This window comes from Camelus ferus, chromosome 2 (assembly GCF_009834535.1).
Source record: "Camelus ferus isolate YT-003-E chromosome 2, BCGSAC_Cfer_1.0, whole genome shotgun sequence".
Lineage (NCBI taxonomy): Eukaryota > Metazoa > Chordata > Mammalia > Artiodactyla > Camelidae > Camelus > Camelus ferus.
Genome location: NC_045697.1, coordinates 111,354,066 through 111,373,913, shown reverse-complemented (window position 1 = coordinate 111,373,913; position 19,848 = coordinate 111,354,066). Strand labels below are relative to the sequence as shown.

Genomic DNA, 19,848 nt, shown 5'->3' with positions numbered 1-19,848 from the left:
ATTAATTAACATATAACATTGTGTAAGTTTAAGGTGTACAATATAGTGATTTGAAACATGTATGTATTGCAAAGTGATGACCACAGTAAGGTGGGTAATACATCTCTCACCTGAAATAATAGACATTTTTCTTGTTTTGTGGTGAGAACATTAATGATCTACCCTCAGCAACTTTCGAGTATGTAATACAGTATTGTTAACTGTAGTCACCATGCTGTACATTACATGTCTAGAACTTACTCATCTTATAACTAGAAGATGGTACCCTTTGACTGACATCCCTTCAATTCCCCCACCCCCAGCGCCTGGTAACCACCACTCTACTCTGTTTCTATGAGTTCTACTTATTTAGAGTCTGCATACAAGTGAGATCACACAGTATGTGTGTTTCTCTGACTAATTTCACATAGCATAATGCCCTCAAGGTCTATCCATGTTGTCACAATGGAAGGTTTTCTTCTTTTTATGGCTGAATAACATCCCATGGCATATATATACCACTTCTCCTCTATCCTTTCATCCACTGATGGACACTCAGTTGCCTCCACATCTTGGCTACTGTGAAAAACGCTGCAGCAAACACGAGAATGCAGGTATCTCTTCAGGATTCTGCTTGTATTTCCTCTGGATATACATCCAGAAGTGGGATTGCTGGATCATATGATAGATCTACTTTTAATTTGGTAGGTACTTTAATAAGTACTTTTATGTAATTAGTACTTTTCACTTGTATTCACTAAGCATTTCACCAAGTACATTATCTAATCTTCCTGAACTTTAATGGTAGCAGTGATGATCTGATGATGTATGATCTAATTTGCTGTTGACAATCTTTCCAAACTGAATTTGGCTCTACTTACTTAGATTAAAATCTCAAGTCCCTTTTGAATAAAGCACCCAAGATAATAAAACAAAGTGATATCTGGAAAGAAAATCATGCACTCTTAACAACAACTCATTTTTGGCTTTTTCCTCAGGAAACATACAAACAAATGTTGGACCAGATACTTCTAAATTGAGGGTCTATAGACTAGATTAACTCTTGTCACAATAGTAGAATGTACTAAATGTAATATTTTGAATTAAAAAATCTAGATTCTAAGGGCATTACAGCATATAACTATGGGAAAGCTAATAAGCTAATATGGAGTATTTCTTTCCAGACTGATGAATATATAACCCAATAATCTTTAAAGGGTTGTAGAAAATGTTTGATGATACATAAATGGATAACTAGGAGAAATTTTGATGCAGGAGTAGAGCAAGAAACTAAAAAAATTGTCTACACTATAATTAACATGCCTCTTTAATTAATTCAGTCAACACTTGAGTATGTCTATATGCCAGATGCTAGAGACAGAGGGTCCTCTCAGTCCCGGCTCCTCACTGCTTCTCAGCTCTGCCCTCTTCTCCACTCCTGTTTCTACCACCCTACATCAGATCCTGTGCTCTCTGGTAACTCCAGTGTCCTCTTGTCTGACCCTCGCCCCACTTTTGGTCCACTCTGCACAGAACTACTTGGTAGCCACTCTCCAGAAACGGTCCTTACTAAACACCTCTGTGGTCTCCACACCTTACGAGTGCCCGCCCCCAGGGAGTGGGAGCCGGCCTTGGGTAGCCCACAGGTGGTGGTGGAGGCGGCGCTGTGGGGCTTCTGAAGCTGGGTCATAAGACACCTTTCAGCTTTCTCTCTGGTCTCTTGAAATGCTCATTTGGGGGAAGCCAGAAGTCATGTAAGAAGGCTGATTACTGGAGATGACAAGCTATAAAGAGACCCAAGCTAGTCACAGAGAGGAAGGGGAGAGGGAAAGGGAGAGAGATGCCAACCAGCCCCAGCCCAGGAGCCAGACAAGCGAGTGAAGGGACCACCCTGGATGTTCCAGGCACACAAGACACCATGTGCAGAAGGACTGATGCCTCAGATATATGCTCCAGGAGAACCACACCATAGCCATGTCTCCAGCCTTTCAAGCCAGCCCAGCTGCAGCTCTGGGCACTGGGGAGCAGAGACAAGCTGTCCCCATGTGCCCTGTGTGAATCCTGCCCATGTATCGTGAGCATAATAATATGGTTATTTCGTGTCTCTACATTTTGGGATGGTTGTTACACAGCAGGAGAAAACCAGAACAGCTTCTGTGACATTTCCACAGTGCAGCTATCATCATGCCATCCTCCTCCTGTCACAGCCTCATCATCACTGGGATAAAATCAACTTTCTTTGATGTGGCTGAGAAGGTACCTTATGTCATCTTCCCATTTTATCTCCTACCACTCTGCCAACACGGTCTGAACTCTAATCTCACCGAACCAACTGAATGCACTCATTCTCTCACACCTTTTACACTTACATATTCTGTTCTCTCTGCCTGGACTGCCCTTCTGATTCTTACCCACCCCTATTTTGCTGGCAAACTCATATTCTCTTTTAAAAACTTGCATCACACATCTGAGCCGCGCTGACCTCCCATCTCTATCCCAGGAATGATTAAATGCTCCTACTGGGCCCCACAGCAGTCTGTGATCATCTGTTACCTCACTGGCTGTTCCTCTAGTCATGAGTAAAGAATTTTATTTTGTTAATCTTCTCATATCTAGCACTCCACGACAGTGTCTGCCACACAGTAGGCACTCAAAGTGTGTCCATTAAATACAAATAGTAGTGTCTTCCTCTCCTCTGTATTTCTAGGATGCTAAGATTGTACATCTCCCAAACACTTTCCCATAATTTTTCTTATGAAAACTATTAGAGGAAATGTGTCTTATTGCCCCCAAGCAGGATGAATATCCTTGGGGAAGAGAGCTAAAGTTTATACAATTTTAAATGCAAGACATACAAAGGAAAAACTCGTTTCACTTCCTCCAAATGCAGCGTGTTCATAAGCTTCTGTGCCCTGATTTCCACAGGCTACAAAACCTACTGAAAGAATAAACCCACGAAGAGAAGCTTCTCTCTCCAGTGATCGGGTGGCTGACAAAGGCAACCTCAGGTGCAGAGAGACAGAGGCCCCAACCAGACGAAGCAGCTGCACAGGCTCTGAAGGGGAGAGAAGCCTGGGAAGGGTGGGATGTGAGCCTCAAGGGCTAAATCTAAAGGAAGAGGCTCAGTCTGGAGTAGCTAAACTTGGCCACCCTGGGTGACTTCTTCCAACTCACAAGGTGGTGAAATCACTTGGCTTGAGAACATTGTGTTTACATAACAATTCTTTCAGGTGTCTAGCTGTGGGGAGAATGCCAGTTCCCCAAAGGCCCCTGTTTCAGACTGTTTAATATTTGCAGGCTCCTGCTGTGGGTCAAGTACAAAACCCCAGTGTCTGACGATTTCAGGAAGCTCCTCAGGAGTGAGGACACACAGTCATTTACACAACCGACTAGTCAACTGGCTGCGTTTCTCAACTTCCAGCTCAAAGATCACTGGCTGTCACTACACATACAGGATCACAAAGTTACAAAACAAAGCAAAAGAAAGGAAAAATACGGTGTCACTGTACACTGCGAAAAGAAAACTACTCTCACCTTCTCTCCTGAGGAAATGGTAAATTTGTCGCTCGAGATTAAGCTGCACACTTGCTCAATGTCGAGGTTGAGAAATTCCTCACTGAGCACGATGTCTGCAAAATGCTGCTCTGTTTGGAGATTACAGAGAAAATCCATTAACACCAGCATTCTGTTCTGGAAGGGTACTTTTAAGAACTGAAAAGATAAGCCACAGACTGGGAGAAGATCTTTGCGAAACACAACTATAACCAAAGACTAGTATCCAAAAAAGTTCAGCAACAAGAAAATAAACAACCCTATTAAAAATGGGCATCTAAAATGCATTTGAAATTAAAAGATCAGCAACTTAAAACAATCATTTATATTTATAGATTTCTATACCACAACCTTATGGTAACCACAAACCAATGTAACTCTACAGCCATCAAACCACAAGAATAGAGAACAAAAAGAAGAAAGAGAGAGAAAAAAAAAAGACCTAAAAATAAACCAAACAGTGAACAAAATGGCAATAAGAACATATGTATCAATAATTACCTCAAATGTAGATGGATGAAATGTTCCAACCAAAAGACATAGACTGGCTGAATGGATACAAAAACAAGACCCATTTATATGCTGTCTACAAGAGACCCACTTCAGAGCTAGAGACATATGGAGGCTGAAAGTGAGGGGATAGAAAAAAATATTCCATGCAAACAGAAACCAAAAGAAAGCTGGAGTAGCAATACTTATATCAGACAAAATAGATTTTAAAATAAAGACTGCTACAAGAGACAAAGAAGGACACTACATAACTCTCAAGTGATCAATCCAAGAAGATAGAAGAATTGTAAATATATATGCACCCAACATGGGAGCACCTCAATATATAAGGCAATTGTTAATAGATGTAAAACATAAAAAGAAATCAACAATAACATTATAATAGTGGGGGACCATAACACCCCACTTACATCAATGGACAGATCATCCAGACAGAAAATCAATAAGGAAATACAGTCCCTAAATGACACCAGATGGACTTAATTGATATCCATAGAGCATTCCATCCAAAAGCAACAGAATACACATTCTTCTCAAGTGCATGTGAAACATTTTTCAGAATCGATCACAAGTTGTCCCACAAAACAAGCCTCTGCCTCAGTAAATTTAAGAAAATTGAAATCGTACCAAGCATCTTTTCCAACCACAATGCTGAGGGATAGGAATCAACTACCAAAAACAAACAAACAAAAAAACCCTGCAAAAACTGTAAACACTTGGAGTTTGCAATATGGAGTAAACATGTGGAGTAAACAATATGTTACTAAACCACCAATGGATCACTGAAGAAATCAAAGAGGAAGTCAAAAAATACTTTGAGACAAATGAAAATGAAAACACAATGATCCAAAACCTCTGGGATGCAGCAAAAGCAGCTCTAAGAGGGAATTTTATAGTGATACCAGCCTACCTCAGGAAATAAGAAAAATCTCAAATAAACAACCTAACCTTATACCTAAAGCAACTGGATAAAGAAGAACTAACAAACCCCAAAGTCAGTAGAAGAAATCAAAAAGATTAGAGCAGAAATAAATGAAATAGAGACTGAAAAAAATCAATAGAAAAGATCAATGAAACTAAAAGCAGGTTCTTTGAAAACGTAAACTAAATTGATAAACCTTTAGCCAGATTCGTCAGAAAAGGGGGGCAGGAGGGACCAAATCAATAAAATCAGAAATGAAAAAGGAAAAGTTACAACTGACATCACAGGAATACAAAGGATCATAAGAGGCTACTATGATCAACTATATGCCAATAAAATAGATAACCTAGAAGAAATGGTCAAATTCTTAGAAAGTCATCATCTGCCAAGATTGGACCAGGAAGAAACAGAAAATGTGTACAGACAAATTACCAGTACTGAAATTGAATCAGGAAGTTTAAAACCCCCAACAAACAAAAGTCCAGGACCAGATGGCTTCACAGGTGAATTCTACCAAACATTTAGAGAAGAGTTAACACCTTTCCTTCTGAAACTATTCCAAAAAATTGCAGAGGAAGGAATACTTCCAAACTCGTTCTATGAGGGCACCATCATCCTGATACCAAAACCAGACAAAGATATCACAAAAAGGGAAAATCACAGGCCAATATCACTGATGAACATACATGCAAAAATCCTCAACAAAATAGTAGCAAACCGACTCCAACAATGCGTTAAAACGATCATACACCATGATCAAATGGAATTTATCTCAGGGATGCAAGGATTTTTCAATATCTGCAAATCAATCAATGTGATACAGCACATTAACAAATGGAAGAATAAAAACCATATTATCATCTCAGTAGATGCAGGAAAAGCTTTTTATAAAATTCAACATCGATTTGGGATAAAAACTCCGCAGAAGGTGGGCATAGAGGGAATATACTTCAACATAATGAAGGCTGCATATGACAAACCCACAGCTAACGTCATACTTAATGGTGAAAACCTGAAAGCATTTCCTCTAAGGTCAGGGACAAGACAAGGATGCCCACTCTAACCACTTTTATTCAACATAGTTTTGGAAGTCCTAGACATAGCAATCAGAGAAGATAAATAAAGGGAATACAAATCAGAAAAGAAGTCAAACTGTCACTGTTGATGGATGACATGATACTATACATAGAAAACCCTAAAGAATTGACCAGAAAACTCCTAGAGCTCATCAGTAAATTTGGTAACGTTAAAGGATACAAAATTAATATACAGAAATCTGTTACGCTTCTATACACTAGGAAAAAATAGCAGACAAAGAATTAAGGAAACAATCCCTTTTACCATCATACCAAAAAGAATAAAATACCTACCCAAGGAGGCAAAGGACCTGTACTCCAAAAACCATAAGACTCTGATGAAAGAAATTGAAGATGGCATAAACAGTTTGAAAGATATCTTGTGTTCCTGGATTGGAAAAATCAATATTGTCAAAATGACCATACTATCAAGGCAATATACAGATTCAATGGAACGGCTGTCAAATTACCAATGACATTTTTCACAGACCTGGAACAAAAAAAAAGTTAAAATTTGTATGAAAATACAAAAGACCCCAAATAGCCAAAACAGTCTTGAAAAAGAAGAATGGAGCTGGGGGAATCACGCTCCCTGACTTCAGACTATACTACAAAGCTACAGTAATCAAAACTTTATGGTATTGTCACAAAAACAGACACATAGATCAATATGGAACAGGATAGAATATCCATAAATAAACCCACGCACTTATGGTCAATTAATCTATGACAAAGGAGGCAAGCATGTACAATAGAGGAAAGACAGTCCCTTCAACAAGGGGTGATGGGAAAACTGGACAGCTACCTGTAAAAGACTGAAATCAGAACATTCTCTAACACCGTGTACAAAAATAAACTCAAAGTGGATTAAAGACTTAAATGTAAGACTGTATACTATAAAACTTCTAGAGGAAAACACAGGCAGAACACTCTTTGACATAAATCACAGCAATATTTTTTCAAACCAGCTCCTACAGTAATGGAAATAAAAGCAAAAATAAACAAATGGGATCTAATTAAACTTAAAAGCTTTGGCACAGATAAGGAAACTATAAACAAAATGAAAACACAGCCTACAGAATGGGAGAAAATATTTGCAAATGATGTGACCAACAAGGGACTAATTTCCAAAATATACAAACAACTTGTACAGCTTAAAAAAAAAAAGCAACCTAATTGAAACATGGGCAGAAGACCTAAACAGACATCTCTCCAAAGAAGACATCCAGATGGCCATCAAGCACATGAAAAGATGCTCTACATCACTAATTGTTAGAGAAATGCAAATCAAAACTACAAAGAGATATTACCTCACACCAGTCAGAATGGCCATCATTTAAAAGTCTACAAATGATAAATGCTAGAGAGGGTTAGAGAAAAAGGAACTCGCCTATACTGTTGGTAGGAAAGTAAATTGGTGCAGCCACTATGGAGGACAGTATGGAGGTTCCTTAAAAAACTAAAAATAAACTTACCATTTGATCCAACAATCCCACTCCTGGGCATATATCAGGAGAAAACTGTAATTCAGAAAGACACCTGCACCCCAGTGTTCACAGCAGCACTATTCAGAATAGCTAAGACATGGAAACAACCTAAATGTTCATCAGATGACTGGATAAAGAAGTGATATATACATATATATATATATGTATATATATATATATATATATGTATATATATATATATATATATATATATACACACACACACAACAGAATAATACTCAGCCATAAAAAAGAATAAAATAATGCCATTTGCAACAACATGGATGGACTAGAGAATGTCATTCTAAGTTAAGTAAGCCAGAAAGAGAAAGAAAAAAATACCATATAATATCACTTATATGTGGAATCTAAAGAAAAGGACACAAATGAACTTATCTACAAAACAGAAACAGATTCACAGACATAGAAAACAAACTTGTGGTTACCAGGGAGTAAAGGGGATGGAAAGGGATAAATTGGGAATTTGAAAATTGCACCTCCTGGGGAGTGATGGAAATGTGAGCTATCCTGATTGTGGTGGTGGTTTTATTGGTGTATACATCTATCAAAATTCATCAAATTGTACATCTGAAATATGTGCAGTTTACTGTACAGGAATCATAGCACAATAAAGGTGTTAAAAATTGGGCAAAGGATCTGAACAGACACCTCACCAAAGAAGAGATATAGAAGACAAATTAGTGAATGAAAAGATGCTCAACTTCATAAATCAATAGAGAACTGCATATTAAAATATCAGTGAGATCCCACTACATACTTACAGCGTACAAATCTTTCATCTCCTTGGTTAAATTTATTCCTAAGTATTTTATTGTTTTTGATGCTATTGTAAATGACTTTATCTGTTTTTTGGATAGTTTATTTTTATATATATATATATATAAAAATAAATATATATATGCATATATATATATGCAATTGATTTTTGTATGTTGGTTTGATATCCTGCAACTGTAATAAATTCTCTTACTAGTTCTAACAGTATTTGTGTCTGTGGGGTCTTTAGGATTTTCTGTATGTGAGATCATATCATCTACAGACAGAGATAATTTTACTTCTTCCCTTCCAGCTTGGATGTCTTTATATTTCTTGCCTTATTTCTCTGGCTAGGACTTTCTAGTACTATGTTGAATAGGAGTGCTGAGTAGGCACTCTTGTCTTTTTCTTGTTATTAGAGTAAAAGCTTTAAATCTTTCACCATGGAGTATGATGTCATATCATATATGGACTTTACTTATGGGCTTGTCATATATGGACTTTATTGTGTTAACATCTGTTCCTTTTATACCCAATCTGTTGAGGGTTTTTATCATGAAAAAATGTTGAATTTTATCAAATGCTTTGTCTACATCTTTTGAGATCATCGTATCATTTTTATCTTTCATTCTATTAATGTGGTGTATTTATTGATTTGTGTATGTTTAACCACCTTTGCTTCTCAGGGATGAATTTCATTTGACTGTGGTATATGATTTTTTTTAATGTGCTGTTGAATTCAGTTTGCTAGTGTTTTTTTGTTTGTTTGTTTTTAGAATTTTTGTGTCTATGCATCAGAATAATTAACCTGTAAATTTTCCTGTAGTCTCCCTATCTGACTTTGGAGTCAGCACAATGTTGGACTTGTAAAGAGTTTAGGAGTGTCCCCTCCTCTTCAGTGTTTTGGTTGAGTTTGACATGGACTGGTGTTAATTTTTCTTTAAATGTTTGGTAGAATTTACCAGTGAAACCATCTGGCCCTGGGCTTTTCTTTTGGGGAAGTTTTTGATTACTGATTCAATATCCTTACTAGTAATTGGTCTGTTTCAGATTTTCTGTTTCTTCATGGTTCAGTCTTGGTTGGTTGTATATTTCTTGGAATTTATCCATTTCTTCTAGGTTAGCTGTTGGCTTATAGTTGTTCACAGTAGTCTTTTTTGATCCTTTGTATTTCTGTGATATTACCTGTAATGTCTCCTCTTTAATTTTTTATTTTTTTGAGTCCTTCTTTTTTTCCTTGTTAAGTCTAGCTCAAGGTTTGCCTATATTGTTTTTATTTTCAAAAACCAACTCTTAGATTTATTGATCTTTTCTGTTGTTTTTTCGATCTCTATTTCATTTATTTCTGCTTTGATCTTTATTATTTCCTTCCTTCTGCTAACTTTGGGCTTGATTTTTTTCTTTTCCCAGTTCTTTAAAGTGTAGGGTTAAATTGTTTATTTGAGATATTTCTTTTTTCTTAATGTGAGCATTTATCATAATTAACTCCTCTCTTCAAACTGCTTTTGCTGCATCCTATAAATTTTGGTATGTTGTGTTTCTATTGTCATTTGTTCAAGATGTTTTGGTTTCCTTTTGATCCATTGGTTGTTAGAGATTGTGTTGTTCATTTTTCTACACGTTTGTGAATTTTCCAGTTTTCCTCCTGTTATGACTTCTAGTTTCGTGTCAGTGTGGTTGAAAAAGATACTTTCTATGACTTCAGTCTACTTTGGTTTGCTAAGCTTTGCTTTATGATTTATACGATTTATCCAGGAGAATGTTCCATGTGTGCTTGAGAAGAATGTTTAATGTACAGCTGTTGGATGGTATGTTCTGTATGTCTGTTAGGTCCATTTGGTATGAAGCATAGTTCAAGGCCAGTGTGTCCTTACTCATATTCTGTCTGGATGGTCTGTTTATCCATTATTGAAAGTGGGGTATTGAAGTCCCCTACCATTATTGTACTGTTGTCTATTTCTCCCTTCAGATTTGTATTTACTTAATGTATTTAGATGCTCCAATGTGGAGTACTTATGTATTTTTGATAGTTATGTCCTTTGATGCATTGACCCCTTTATCAAAATGACCTTCTTAGTCTCTTGTTACAGTTTTTGGCTTAAAGTGTATTTCAGATAAGTATGGCTACCTCTCCTCTCTCTTGGTTTCATAAGCCTGGAACACCTTTTTCCATCCCTTCACTTTGAGCCTATGTGTGTTCTTAAAGCTGCAGTAAGTTTCTTGTAGGTAGCATACGGTTGGGTCTTTTTTTTTTTATCCATTCAGCCACTCTATGCCTTTTGATTGGAGAATTTAATCAATTTAGATTTAAAATAGTTATTGATAGGTAAGTACTTACCATCTTACTGTTTTCTGTTTTGCAGTTCCCCTATTCCTTTCTTCTCTTCTTGCTCTCTTGCTTTGTGAATGATGATTTTCTGCAGTGGTCTGTTTTAATTCCTTTCTCTTCAACTTTTTTGACTCTACTGTAGGTTTTTGGTTTATGGTTACCATGAAGCTTACATAAAACATCTTACAGCTTAACAGGCGGTTTTATGTTGTCGACAACCTAACTTTGACTGCAAACAAAAAGTCTACCCTTTGACTTCCCTCCCGTGACATATAAAATGATATTTTGATGTCACAGTGTACATCTTTCCATATTGTGTGTATCCATGAACAAATGATTGTAGCTATAGTTACTTTTAATATTTCTTAACGTTTATACTAGACTTAAGTGATGAATACACAACCATATTACAGTGTTAGAATGGTCTGAATCTGACTACATACTTACCTTTACCAGTGTGTTGTATATTTTCATATGTTTTCATGTTACTAATTAGGTCTCTTTTGGCGCCAAGCTGTGCCACCTTAGAGAAGGGGTGATGCAGATACAGTGAACCTGTTCCTCTTACTCCCTTCAGTGTGTCCAATCTTGAATTATTTTTATTTTTTGCTCCAGTGGTGTGCTGGAACTTTTCCATTGGACTCCTAGACTTTCACAAAGGCACTCTATTCATGGATAATTGCCAAAATTGGGGTTCTTTGGGGAGGGGAGACAGTAGGAAACGCCTGTTGCACGCTTCGATGAAGTCACTCCCTGTTGTGGTCGGGGAAGCTGCTTGCAGCGGCGTGGAATGTGGCTGACCGCTCTAGCACCCTGCAGCGGCAGTGCGTTGCGCTAAGTGACAGCTTAAGAACCCGAGAGAGTTTGTGCCTGTGCGGTGGTAACTGTCTCCCGAGTGTGTGGTCCCATCCCTTATGACAGGTGATTTCCCTTGCAGTTTCCCACAGTCTCCCCGAAATGCACTGGCTGGTACACCTTTCCTTGGCTTTCAGTTCAGCAGAACAGCCTGTGTAGCGTTTTAGTCACCACACGCCTGTTTTGACTTTTCATTCGGTGTTTTGACAGGAATGCAAGACTTCAACTACCTCAGCAGCAACTGCTTTGAGATCACCGTGGAGCTTAGCTGTGAGAAGTTCCCGCCCGAAGAGACCTTGAAGAGCTACTGGGAGGATAACAAGAACTCCCTCATTAGCTACATCCAGCAGGTAAGCGGTCTCCAGCGTATAGTGAGAGACTTGAGAGCATTTAAACCGGGTGCACGATAGTCTCCTAAGAGGATCCCAGTCTAGGGGAATCCATCGGACCCAGAATGAGGACACGGCATTTGGAAAATGTGTCATTAGTGGTTCAAATAGGCTGTCATTTGTCATAGGTGTTGTGGTTCATGAATATGCTAAGAACTGGTTAAACTGGAGAGTTGCCGAGAGTGAGGGGGGAAAGAACCCCTGTTTTCTTTCATATTGCACTGAGCAAGGGCGACCCTCCTTCCCCCTGATCACCTTGGGTCTGTTGGGCATCCTGGGCAGGACCTAGACTAGAATGAGGTAAGTGAGCCACTCAGGATGCAGAATTTAAGGAGCCTTTCACTCTCAGGGTCATGCAGGGACAGGATCAGCACCTGAGAGTGAACGCCTCCTTAAATTCTGTGCCCACTTGTCTCACCCTAGACTCAGCTGGATTTGAGGTAATAATAATAATAATAATAATAATAATGACAACTTACATTTATTGGGCACTTGCTGTTTCCCAGGCATTGTTCTAAATGTCTTCCATGTAATAATTAATTCATTTCAGTATTATAACAACACTGTGAGGGAAATTGTAGCATCATCGTCGTCGTCTTCTCCATCATCATCATCCCTGAATTAAAAACGAGGAATCAGAGGCACAGAGAAGTTAAGCAGCTTTCCTGAAGTCATTCAGCCAGAATCCAAGCTCTAGTTCCAGAGTTACCATGCCATATTGCTGCTCATGACATACGCTTAGATCTTTACCAGAGAGAGAGTCGCAGTACAGAATTTGGGGGAAATCTCACCATGTGTCAGAATAAAATACCTACCTACTCAAACTCCACCCAGGCCAGTGCCCAGCCAGCCCTACCCCTCTGTGCCAGGGAGACACTGGCATCCAGGGCGGTGCTGGTGGGAAAGACTTGAGGACTCTGCTCCTTGCCTGCAGCACCTTCACAGTTTCACATTGCATCCCATATGTGGCCATTGACACCCAAAGTCTAGGAGACTGATGTTAGTTTCACGTGCTAGCAGATAGTCCAGACTGATTTTTAAACTAATTTGACATAAACAAATGCTATTAAATAGACATGTTAGCTATTGGCATATATATGTACATATAAGCATATGCATATGAACCCAGTGCAGTAAAAAGTGTAAAATCAGCTTGAGAATCCTTTTACACATGTCAAATATCCATATCACATCTTAGCGAAAGGAATTATCATGGAATAGCTCCACTGATGACAGACAGTGGTTAAAGGACACCCATTACGCAGGATTTTTTTAATCAGCGGAATCCTGCTGCACGTTAACATAAAAAGGTGTTTTTCAACAACAAAACTAAACATGTTGGCCCTGGAGCAACCTTAGTGGGAACCCCGGTAGAATGTCCTTTAAGGAGAGTTGTATTTGGATGAATCTTTTAAGAGCAAAATTAGAAAATGTGTTTTTGGGTAGAGGAAGTAAGATGGGCCTGTTTGGTGTGTTCTCTGCTTAGATATCAAAGCAGACTTCCTTGATACAGTGCTTTTCCTGTTATTTACATGTTTTCTCAACAGAAATTTACTGAGCTGCTTTTGTGACCTAGGCACCCTGTGAGGCACTGAGGATAGTGACTGCCCTCCATGAGGCTCTGTATCAGTGGGGTTCAGACATCCAGATCTAATTAAAGAGAGGATGATAAATGCTAAAATAAAGAGTAATGGCAGCAGTGCACAGAAGGGTCCCTCGCCCAGTCCTGTGAGTTCAGAAAAGGTTTCTTGGAGCTATGCTGTCAGACTCATGATACTTGATGTCCATAAGATTATCACTCCGATCAACAATTGAAAAACAAGTTCAGCCGCTGCTTAAGTTCTTTCTTGGTTCAAACCTGCAATACAGAGCGAAATAAAACCCAAACGTGTGCCGCCAGAAAAAGGAGAATGCTTGTCGTATTTAGGGTGGCAGTTGCATTAATCCATCTAAAAGCTGTATCGGTTTATATAATAATAAGCTGCAAAGAAGAAGGACCAGGTCCTGCAGTTCTGTTTTATGCCACCTGGAAGGAGAACTTGATCTTCCCACAAATCCCCGTGACCCACACTGATATTGTCACCCCAAAAGGTAAAGACCCTAGTCCTTGTCATACCTGAAAGGTAAGTTTACTGTCAGGAGATGGTGCGTTGTGTAGTGAAAGATTTTTAAAAGATTTATTTAGAAAAGGAAAAGCATACCCCCAAGAACGGGAGGCGGGCTGATGCACGGGAGGAAAAGCAGCGATTTTTGTCTCCCCTTCTCTCATACCCTCGCTTAGAGGGGGTCTCTTGATTGATTGACAGCTCTTGCCCCTGGAGTGCTCAGTCATGCTCGTCCCCTTTGTGCATGTCCTTACCCATGATGCACACAGAAAAACCCATGGAGGGGTGCCTAAACTGAAATGTTAACTATAATACAATGAACATTGGGTTGTGTCCAGTTAAGTCCTTTATGGTACTGAGCAGGCGTGGCTGTTGGGGTCTAACCGGTTTCTGGCTGGCACTCATTTAGAGGAAGTAAAGCCCCTTTATGCTGGAGGCGGGTACAGCGCCATCTCCCTGACCATCCCCCCCTCTCTTCCACCTGCCTGCCCGGTGTCCCCACTTATCTAACTGCTTGTCAGTATGACTTCGGTGTTGTGGTGCAGGCTGAGTAGAAGCAGTCAGAGTGGTGTTTACCATGCACTCACACAGCCCACCTCACAGATCGCTCCAGTTCAGGGAACCCAAGGCTGGTGACAGATCAGTGGAGACTACCAGATGTCCTGTGCTGACATTGTTTTCTTGACAGTGAAGCAGTATGGTAGTGATTAGTAATTGAACACCTGGGCCTGAAATCTTAGCATGGACCAGTTTTACCACTTGTGGAAAATAGGTGATTAGGAGCTCTAATTCAGTGACTGGCTGAGAGGAAATCTCTTGCAGGGTTTTACAGGGATGTTTGTAGGGACTGGAATCAGAGTTAATTAGGGTAAACAGTTTGCTAAGAAGTGCTCCCATTCAGTAGTTTTGGAACCGTCTAGTTCTCAAAATTTCCAAAGAATTTGTCAAAGAATGGTTCCTGGGCACCTGCATCAGAATCGTCTGGGTTCTTGTTGAAAATGAGTTTCCTGTCCCAGAGCCATTTCAGCAAACCCTCTGGGTGACACTTAAGTATTCGAGGATTTAAAGGCTATCGATACAAACAATTCTAGCAACAATGAAGAATCTTCTGGGTTTCATTTATTTATTTATTTTTTTAGCTTTGGTTGATTGAAATGTCCTGGAATCCTGGGAGAGAGTGATAGGAAGGACAAGTGTAGCATGGTAGTTTCTGCAGGAATGAGTGAAATTCAGACTTCTGGAATTTCCTTTGCAAGAGCCATGAAATGACAGTCTTTCCCAGTCTGCATTCGTGTGGAGTCGTGACAGCCCGTAACACTTCGGTTGAGACTTATTACTGCAGCGGAATTTTTCAGACAGAAAAGTTGTGCTCCACAGTTGGCATTTCAGAGATAGGCACCGACTTATTTAACTCTGTTAATCGCATACTGTAATAGAAAGTCTTGGGTTTCAGAGACAGAGAAAGTAAAGTCACAAATAGTAACTGGGCAAATTTGTGCCTAATGTAGGTGAATTATGTTTTTGGAGTGATTATTTTCCAACGATGAGGAATATTTCAAACCTTCATTTCTCTAAGTTTTATAGTATTGATAATATCAAATTATTGTGCCTCAAGATGAATGGATGCATCTCCACAATGTTTCTGATCCCAGTGACTTTCACCGTGTTAATTTCATTCAGAAAGCTGAATTTTTATGTTTCCACTGGCTAAATTTCAGTCTCTTTCAATTTTAGTTGGCTTATCCATAGGTAAGTCTTGGAGGAAAGTCACTAGCTCCTAAAAATTTTTTTTCTAGATGTCTTTACTCTCTTCTCACCCTACTGGTTACTATTAAAATTATTGTTTATTATTACTGACAACATGGATAACTTTTTACCATTGGTAAATTGCCTTTAGAGAAAAGAATTGTGTGTTACTTTTATAGACTTTTAGAAGTTTTGCTTTTTAAAAAAAAATAACAAATGCAAAAACAAAAATTTGCTGATAACCAAGGGCATCTCTTTGATGAACATTATACCACGGCCAGATTTATTCCCCCATGACTAAGGGACACACGAGACTCATTCTATTTTCTGTAAGGAAATATTCAAATATCATTAGTAGCAAAAGAAAATTCATTTTCTGGGGCCAGACTGAGTGAAAAGCAACTGGGGCATTTTCGGGGTGGGACATGTTTTGTTAAGTAACCAAGCTTGATAGAATATCATTTGATATTTCAGAAGCAGTACTTTCTCAAAGAATTTAAGTGACTTTCTGTCACTTCAAATACATACTGACAGTTGAATGTTTAAAAATAAACCTGTTTCTGTAGTTTGCTCTGCAATTGTTAGTTGAAAATGGCAACTGAATTCAGGAGCTTGTTCTCAATAGCAAGTCCTTCATTTTCTTTCTAAGCCCACTTTTCAGTTAATAAGTTCACTGACCTTTCATGCCATGGATTTTCAACCAAAATAGTATTGTTAGTAGGTTTAATGCAAAAGTGCTCACAGTACAGAAACACTATGCTGTACACCAGAAATGGACACGTTGCAACTGACTATACTTGAATTAAAAAAGAAGTACTCCCAGAATATATCCTTTTCTCTATAAAGAACAAGTATTGAAGGGCTGTAATGTAAGATCTTGTTAACTGACAGTGGGCATGTAAAGTAAACACAAGTGACCACATTTATAATAGAAAGCAATGAAATGTGTGAAGACCAGAACTATTTTACAGAGTTAACAGACTTACTTTTTTTGTTTCATTTTTTTGTTTTGTTTTGATAGTTTGGAAGATACTGCAGGGTCTTTGACTCAGAACAAGACACCGGTTTTCAGGGGGTTACTTCTCATTTGCCTGCTTGAGAAAAAGCAGAGTAAAGAGTGCACAAAAAAATTCAGTGACTTTTGGAGCATATTTTGATTCTTAAACAAGGGAGATCTGCAGTATTTTGCTAGAAAATCAGGAGATGCTTGATAGGAAGCATGTTTTTAGGTTGTTTCTAATATGAATGTCTTGGTTCTTCTTGACCTTCACAGATACACCGAGGAGTTAAAGGATTTGTCCGAGACCTTCAAGGTAACCCAATTGCCAACGCAACCATCTCCGTGGAAGGAATAGACCATGACGTCACATCCGGTGGGTGTTCTCCGTGTGATCCGAGGCTCTGGCATTGCACACGAGAGCCTGATGACTTGTTGCTATAGATCTGCTTCTTACACTGTTCTAAGCAGAGCAATTAAATGCCTCATATCTCTCTACCTCGTCTCTCCGCCAGCTTTGCTCTAGTTAAATTTCCTTTGGGGAGCAGGTCAGGCAGTGAGGAGGGCTGCTGTGGTTGGAAGCCGGGGTGCAGCAGGTGGCGCCCTTTCCTCAGCTGTGTCTCCCCAGAGCTCATCAGAGAGTCTGCAGTGCTTGAGGCAAAGGAAGGTGGACCAGCGGGAGCCAGAATAGCGTGTCTTTCTGATCTCTCCTAGGAGAAGTGCTGATGAGCTGTTAACTGGTGGCCCTCAGGCGGGAGCCGAAGAGTGGGAAAGGAGATAACTGTCAAGTGTATTGTGTGGCTAGGATTTCTTCCTTTAATCCGTATCCTAAACCCTGATGTATTTAAGGCTGAACAGGATGTTACAGGGTCGAGGTTGATGTTTGTCATTTCTGGGTTTAAAGCCCCATTTCCACTTGCCTAGTTTGGGGAAAATGATGCATTTCCCTGGCAAACCTACCTACTCCTGGGAGTAAGCAGCCGTCCCGCTCATTTGAGCATCACTCTCATTTGTTGGGATCTTTTCAGCAAGAACAGGATCTTTTTAGCTATGAACTTTTTACAGGTTTCTTGACCTTAGCATTAATTAACCTTTAACTTATCTTCCAAACATCCTATACCATTACTTCTTTCTTAACCTCCACATTTATAACTTGTATTTTTTAATCTGTAACATTCATTCTCTAAAACTCCATTTGTTTATTCATTCAACAATTCTTACCAACCCCACAAAGTGCCAGCACACCTTCCCAACCAATATGCCCGAACCTGTGCCGAGTGACTGCTCCCTCGCCCTCAGGGAGGGGGTCCTGAAGGACCCCAGCATGTCCCCTGTGGCCACAAGAAGCCACTTCTGTCTGTTAACTCTAGTGTGACATGCAAACATTATTTTCTCTGCATTTCATAATGTGGAAACTTTAGGAAAATCTGATGCTGGGAATAAATATAGGTAGAAAAGAATGAAATCTGAGGACTGGGCTCAGGGACCCTGCAGCTTTTCGAGGGCTGGGTAATAAGGAGGGATGAGAAATGGAGTCTCAGGTGGAGATGAAACCCAGTGCATTGTCCTGGGAGCCTGGAATGGTTTCAGGAACGAGGGAGGGCTAACCAGTGTCAGCTACAGGAACCTCGTGGAGGAGGCCGTGTGGAGAGTCCTGACAAGTCTGTTTCAGTGGACCAGTGGGGGCCCCACTGGGAAGGATCTAAGAGAGACTAGGAGAGACATTAGAAATGGAGAGTACTGGCAAGTCTTTCCAGAAATTTCGCTGTAAAACGAAGAAGATAAATGAGGCACTGGCTGAAGGAGGTGCAGAGTCCAGAGGGAGATTGGAAGGGATGGTGATGGGGGCTCATTTTTCCCGATTGTTTCCATATTCACAGTGAAACACAGTGTGAAGCATCAGCTGAGAGTGAGGATGCAGAGGATGCGTTAGAGGTGTTAGGAGAAAGGAGAACGTGTGAAAAGAAAGTCCACTAGGCCTAGCTCTTCAGAGTATGGTGCCCAGCAGCAGCTGGATTCAGTGTCACCTGGAGCTGGTTAGAAGTGCAGACTCTTGGGCCTTACCCCAGAGCTGGTGAAGGAGAGTTTGCATTTTACCATTTCCCAGGTGATTGGTACGCACTCATCTAGGAAATGGGGGAGTGAAGGGAGCCGGGAGGAAGACAGGGCAGGACCCAGGCCTGTGGAAGGCTGCTGTTTGTGGATGGGAGACAGCTCAGCAGGGTGTGTGTTTTCTCCAGCTTCCCGCAGCCACAGGGGCAGGCGTAGGGTAGAGACGTGGGTGTTATCCAGCGCTGGGGGTTTGCCAGGCCTGTAAAGCAGATGGGGAACAGCAGACCAGCTGAAGGCTACATGTGAGCGTGGCTGACTGGGGGGGTTTGGGAGCCTAAGCTGCGACAGGAGAGAGGTGGGGGCTCACGGGGAGGAGGGGGAGTGGGCGCACAGCTCGGAACCCTCTGGGGGTGGTTGAAGATGGGTTCCTATGAGGCACGCCAGGCCGGCTGTTCTGAGTCTTTAGCAAGCTCAGTTTCTGACAGGTGCCTGAGGGTTTGTTATCCCCCAAAAAGGAAAAAAAAAAAGTCCTTGTCTTACCCAAAAGACAAGATTACAGATGGGAGATGGAGAGCGTTGTGTAGTGGAAGATTTTAAAGGATTTATTTAGGAAAAGAAAAGTACCCCTCCAAGAACGGGAGGTGGGCTGATCCAAAGGGCGAAAGCGTCGATCTTTGCCCGTTTTCTTACACCATCGCTTAGAGGTGGTCTTTTGATTGATTGACGGCTTGTGCCTGGAGTGCTTAGTCATTCGTGTTTGGCCTCTTTGCACATGTCCTTACCCATGACGCACACAGAACAACCCCTGAGGGGCGGGGCCAAATGGCAATGTTAATTATATTACAGTGAGCACTAGGTCATGTCTGGTTAGGTCCTTGTCTCTATGTGCAGTTGCGGCTGTTGGGTCCTGACCAGTTTCTTGCTGGCGCTTATTTAGAAGTGAAGCCCCTTTATGCTGGAGGGGGCATAACACCATCTTCTGGACCCTTCTCCCGCTCCTCCACCTGTCTGCCCGGTGCCCCCACTTATCTAACCACCTAACAGCTTGACAAGTGCCTTTAGGCTGCGCTTT

The 19,848-nt window shown here is 40.3% G+C and overlaps 1 protein-coding gene across 1 annotated transcript in view; it reads left to right on the top strand.

The window, feature by feature from the left end:
- The window catches only part of CPE (carboxypeptidase E), a 119,840-nt gene that overhangs the window by 97,146 nt on the left and 2,846 nt on the right, over positions 1-19,848 (top strand). The window contains exons 6-7 of the mRNA XM_032465473.1: positions 11,698-11,837; positions 17,001-17,100. Of these exons, the coding sequence (XP_032321364.1) occupies positions 11,698-11,837; positions 17,001-17,100 (240 nt within the window). The remainder of the gene's footprint in view (positions 1-11,697; positions 11,838-17,000; positions 17,101-19,848) is intronic.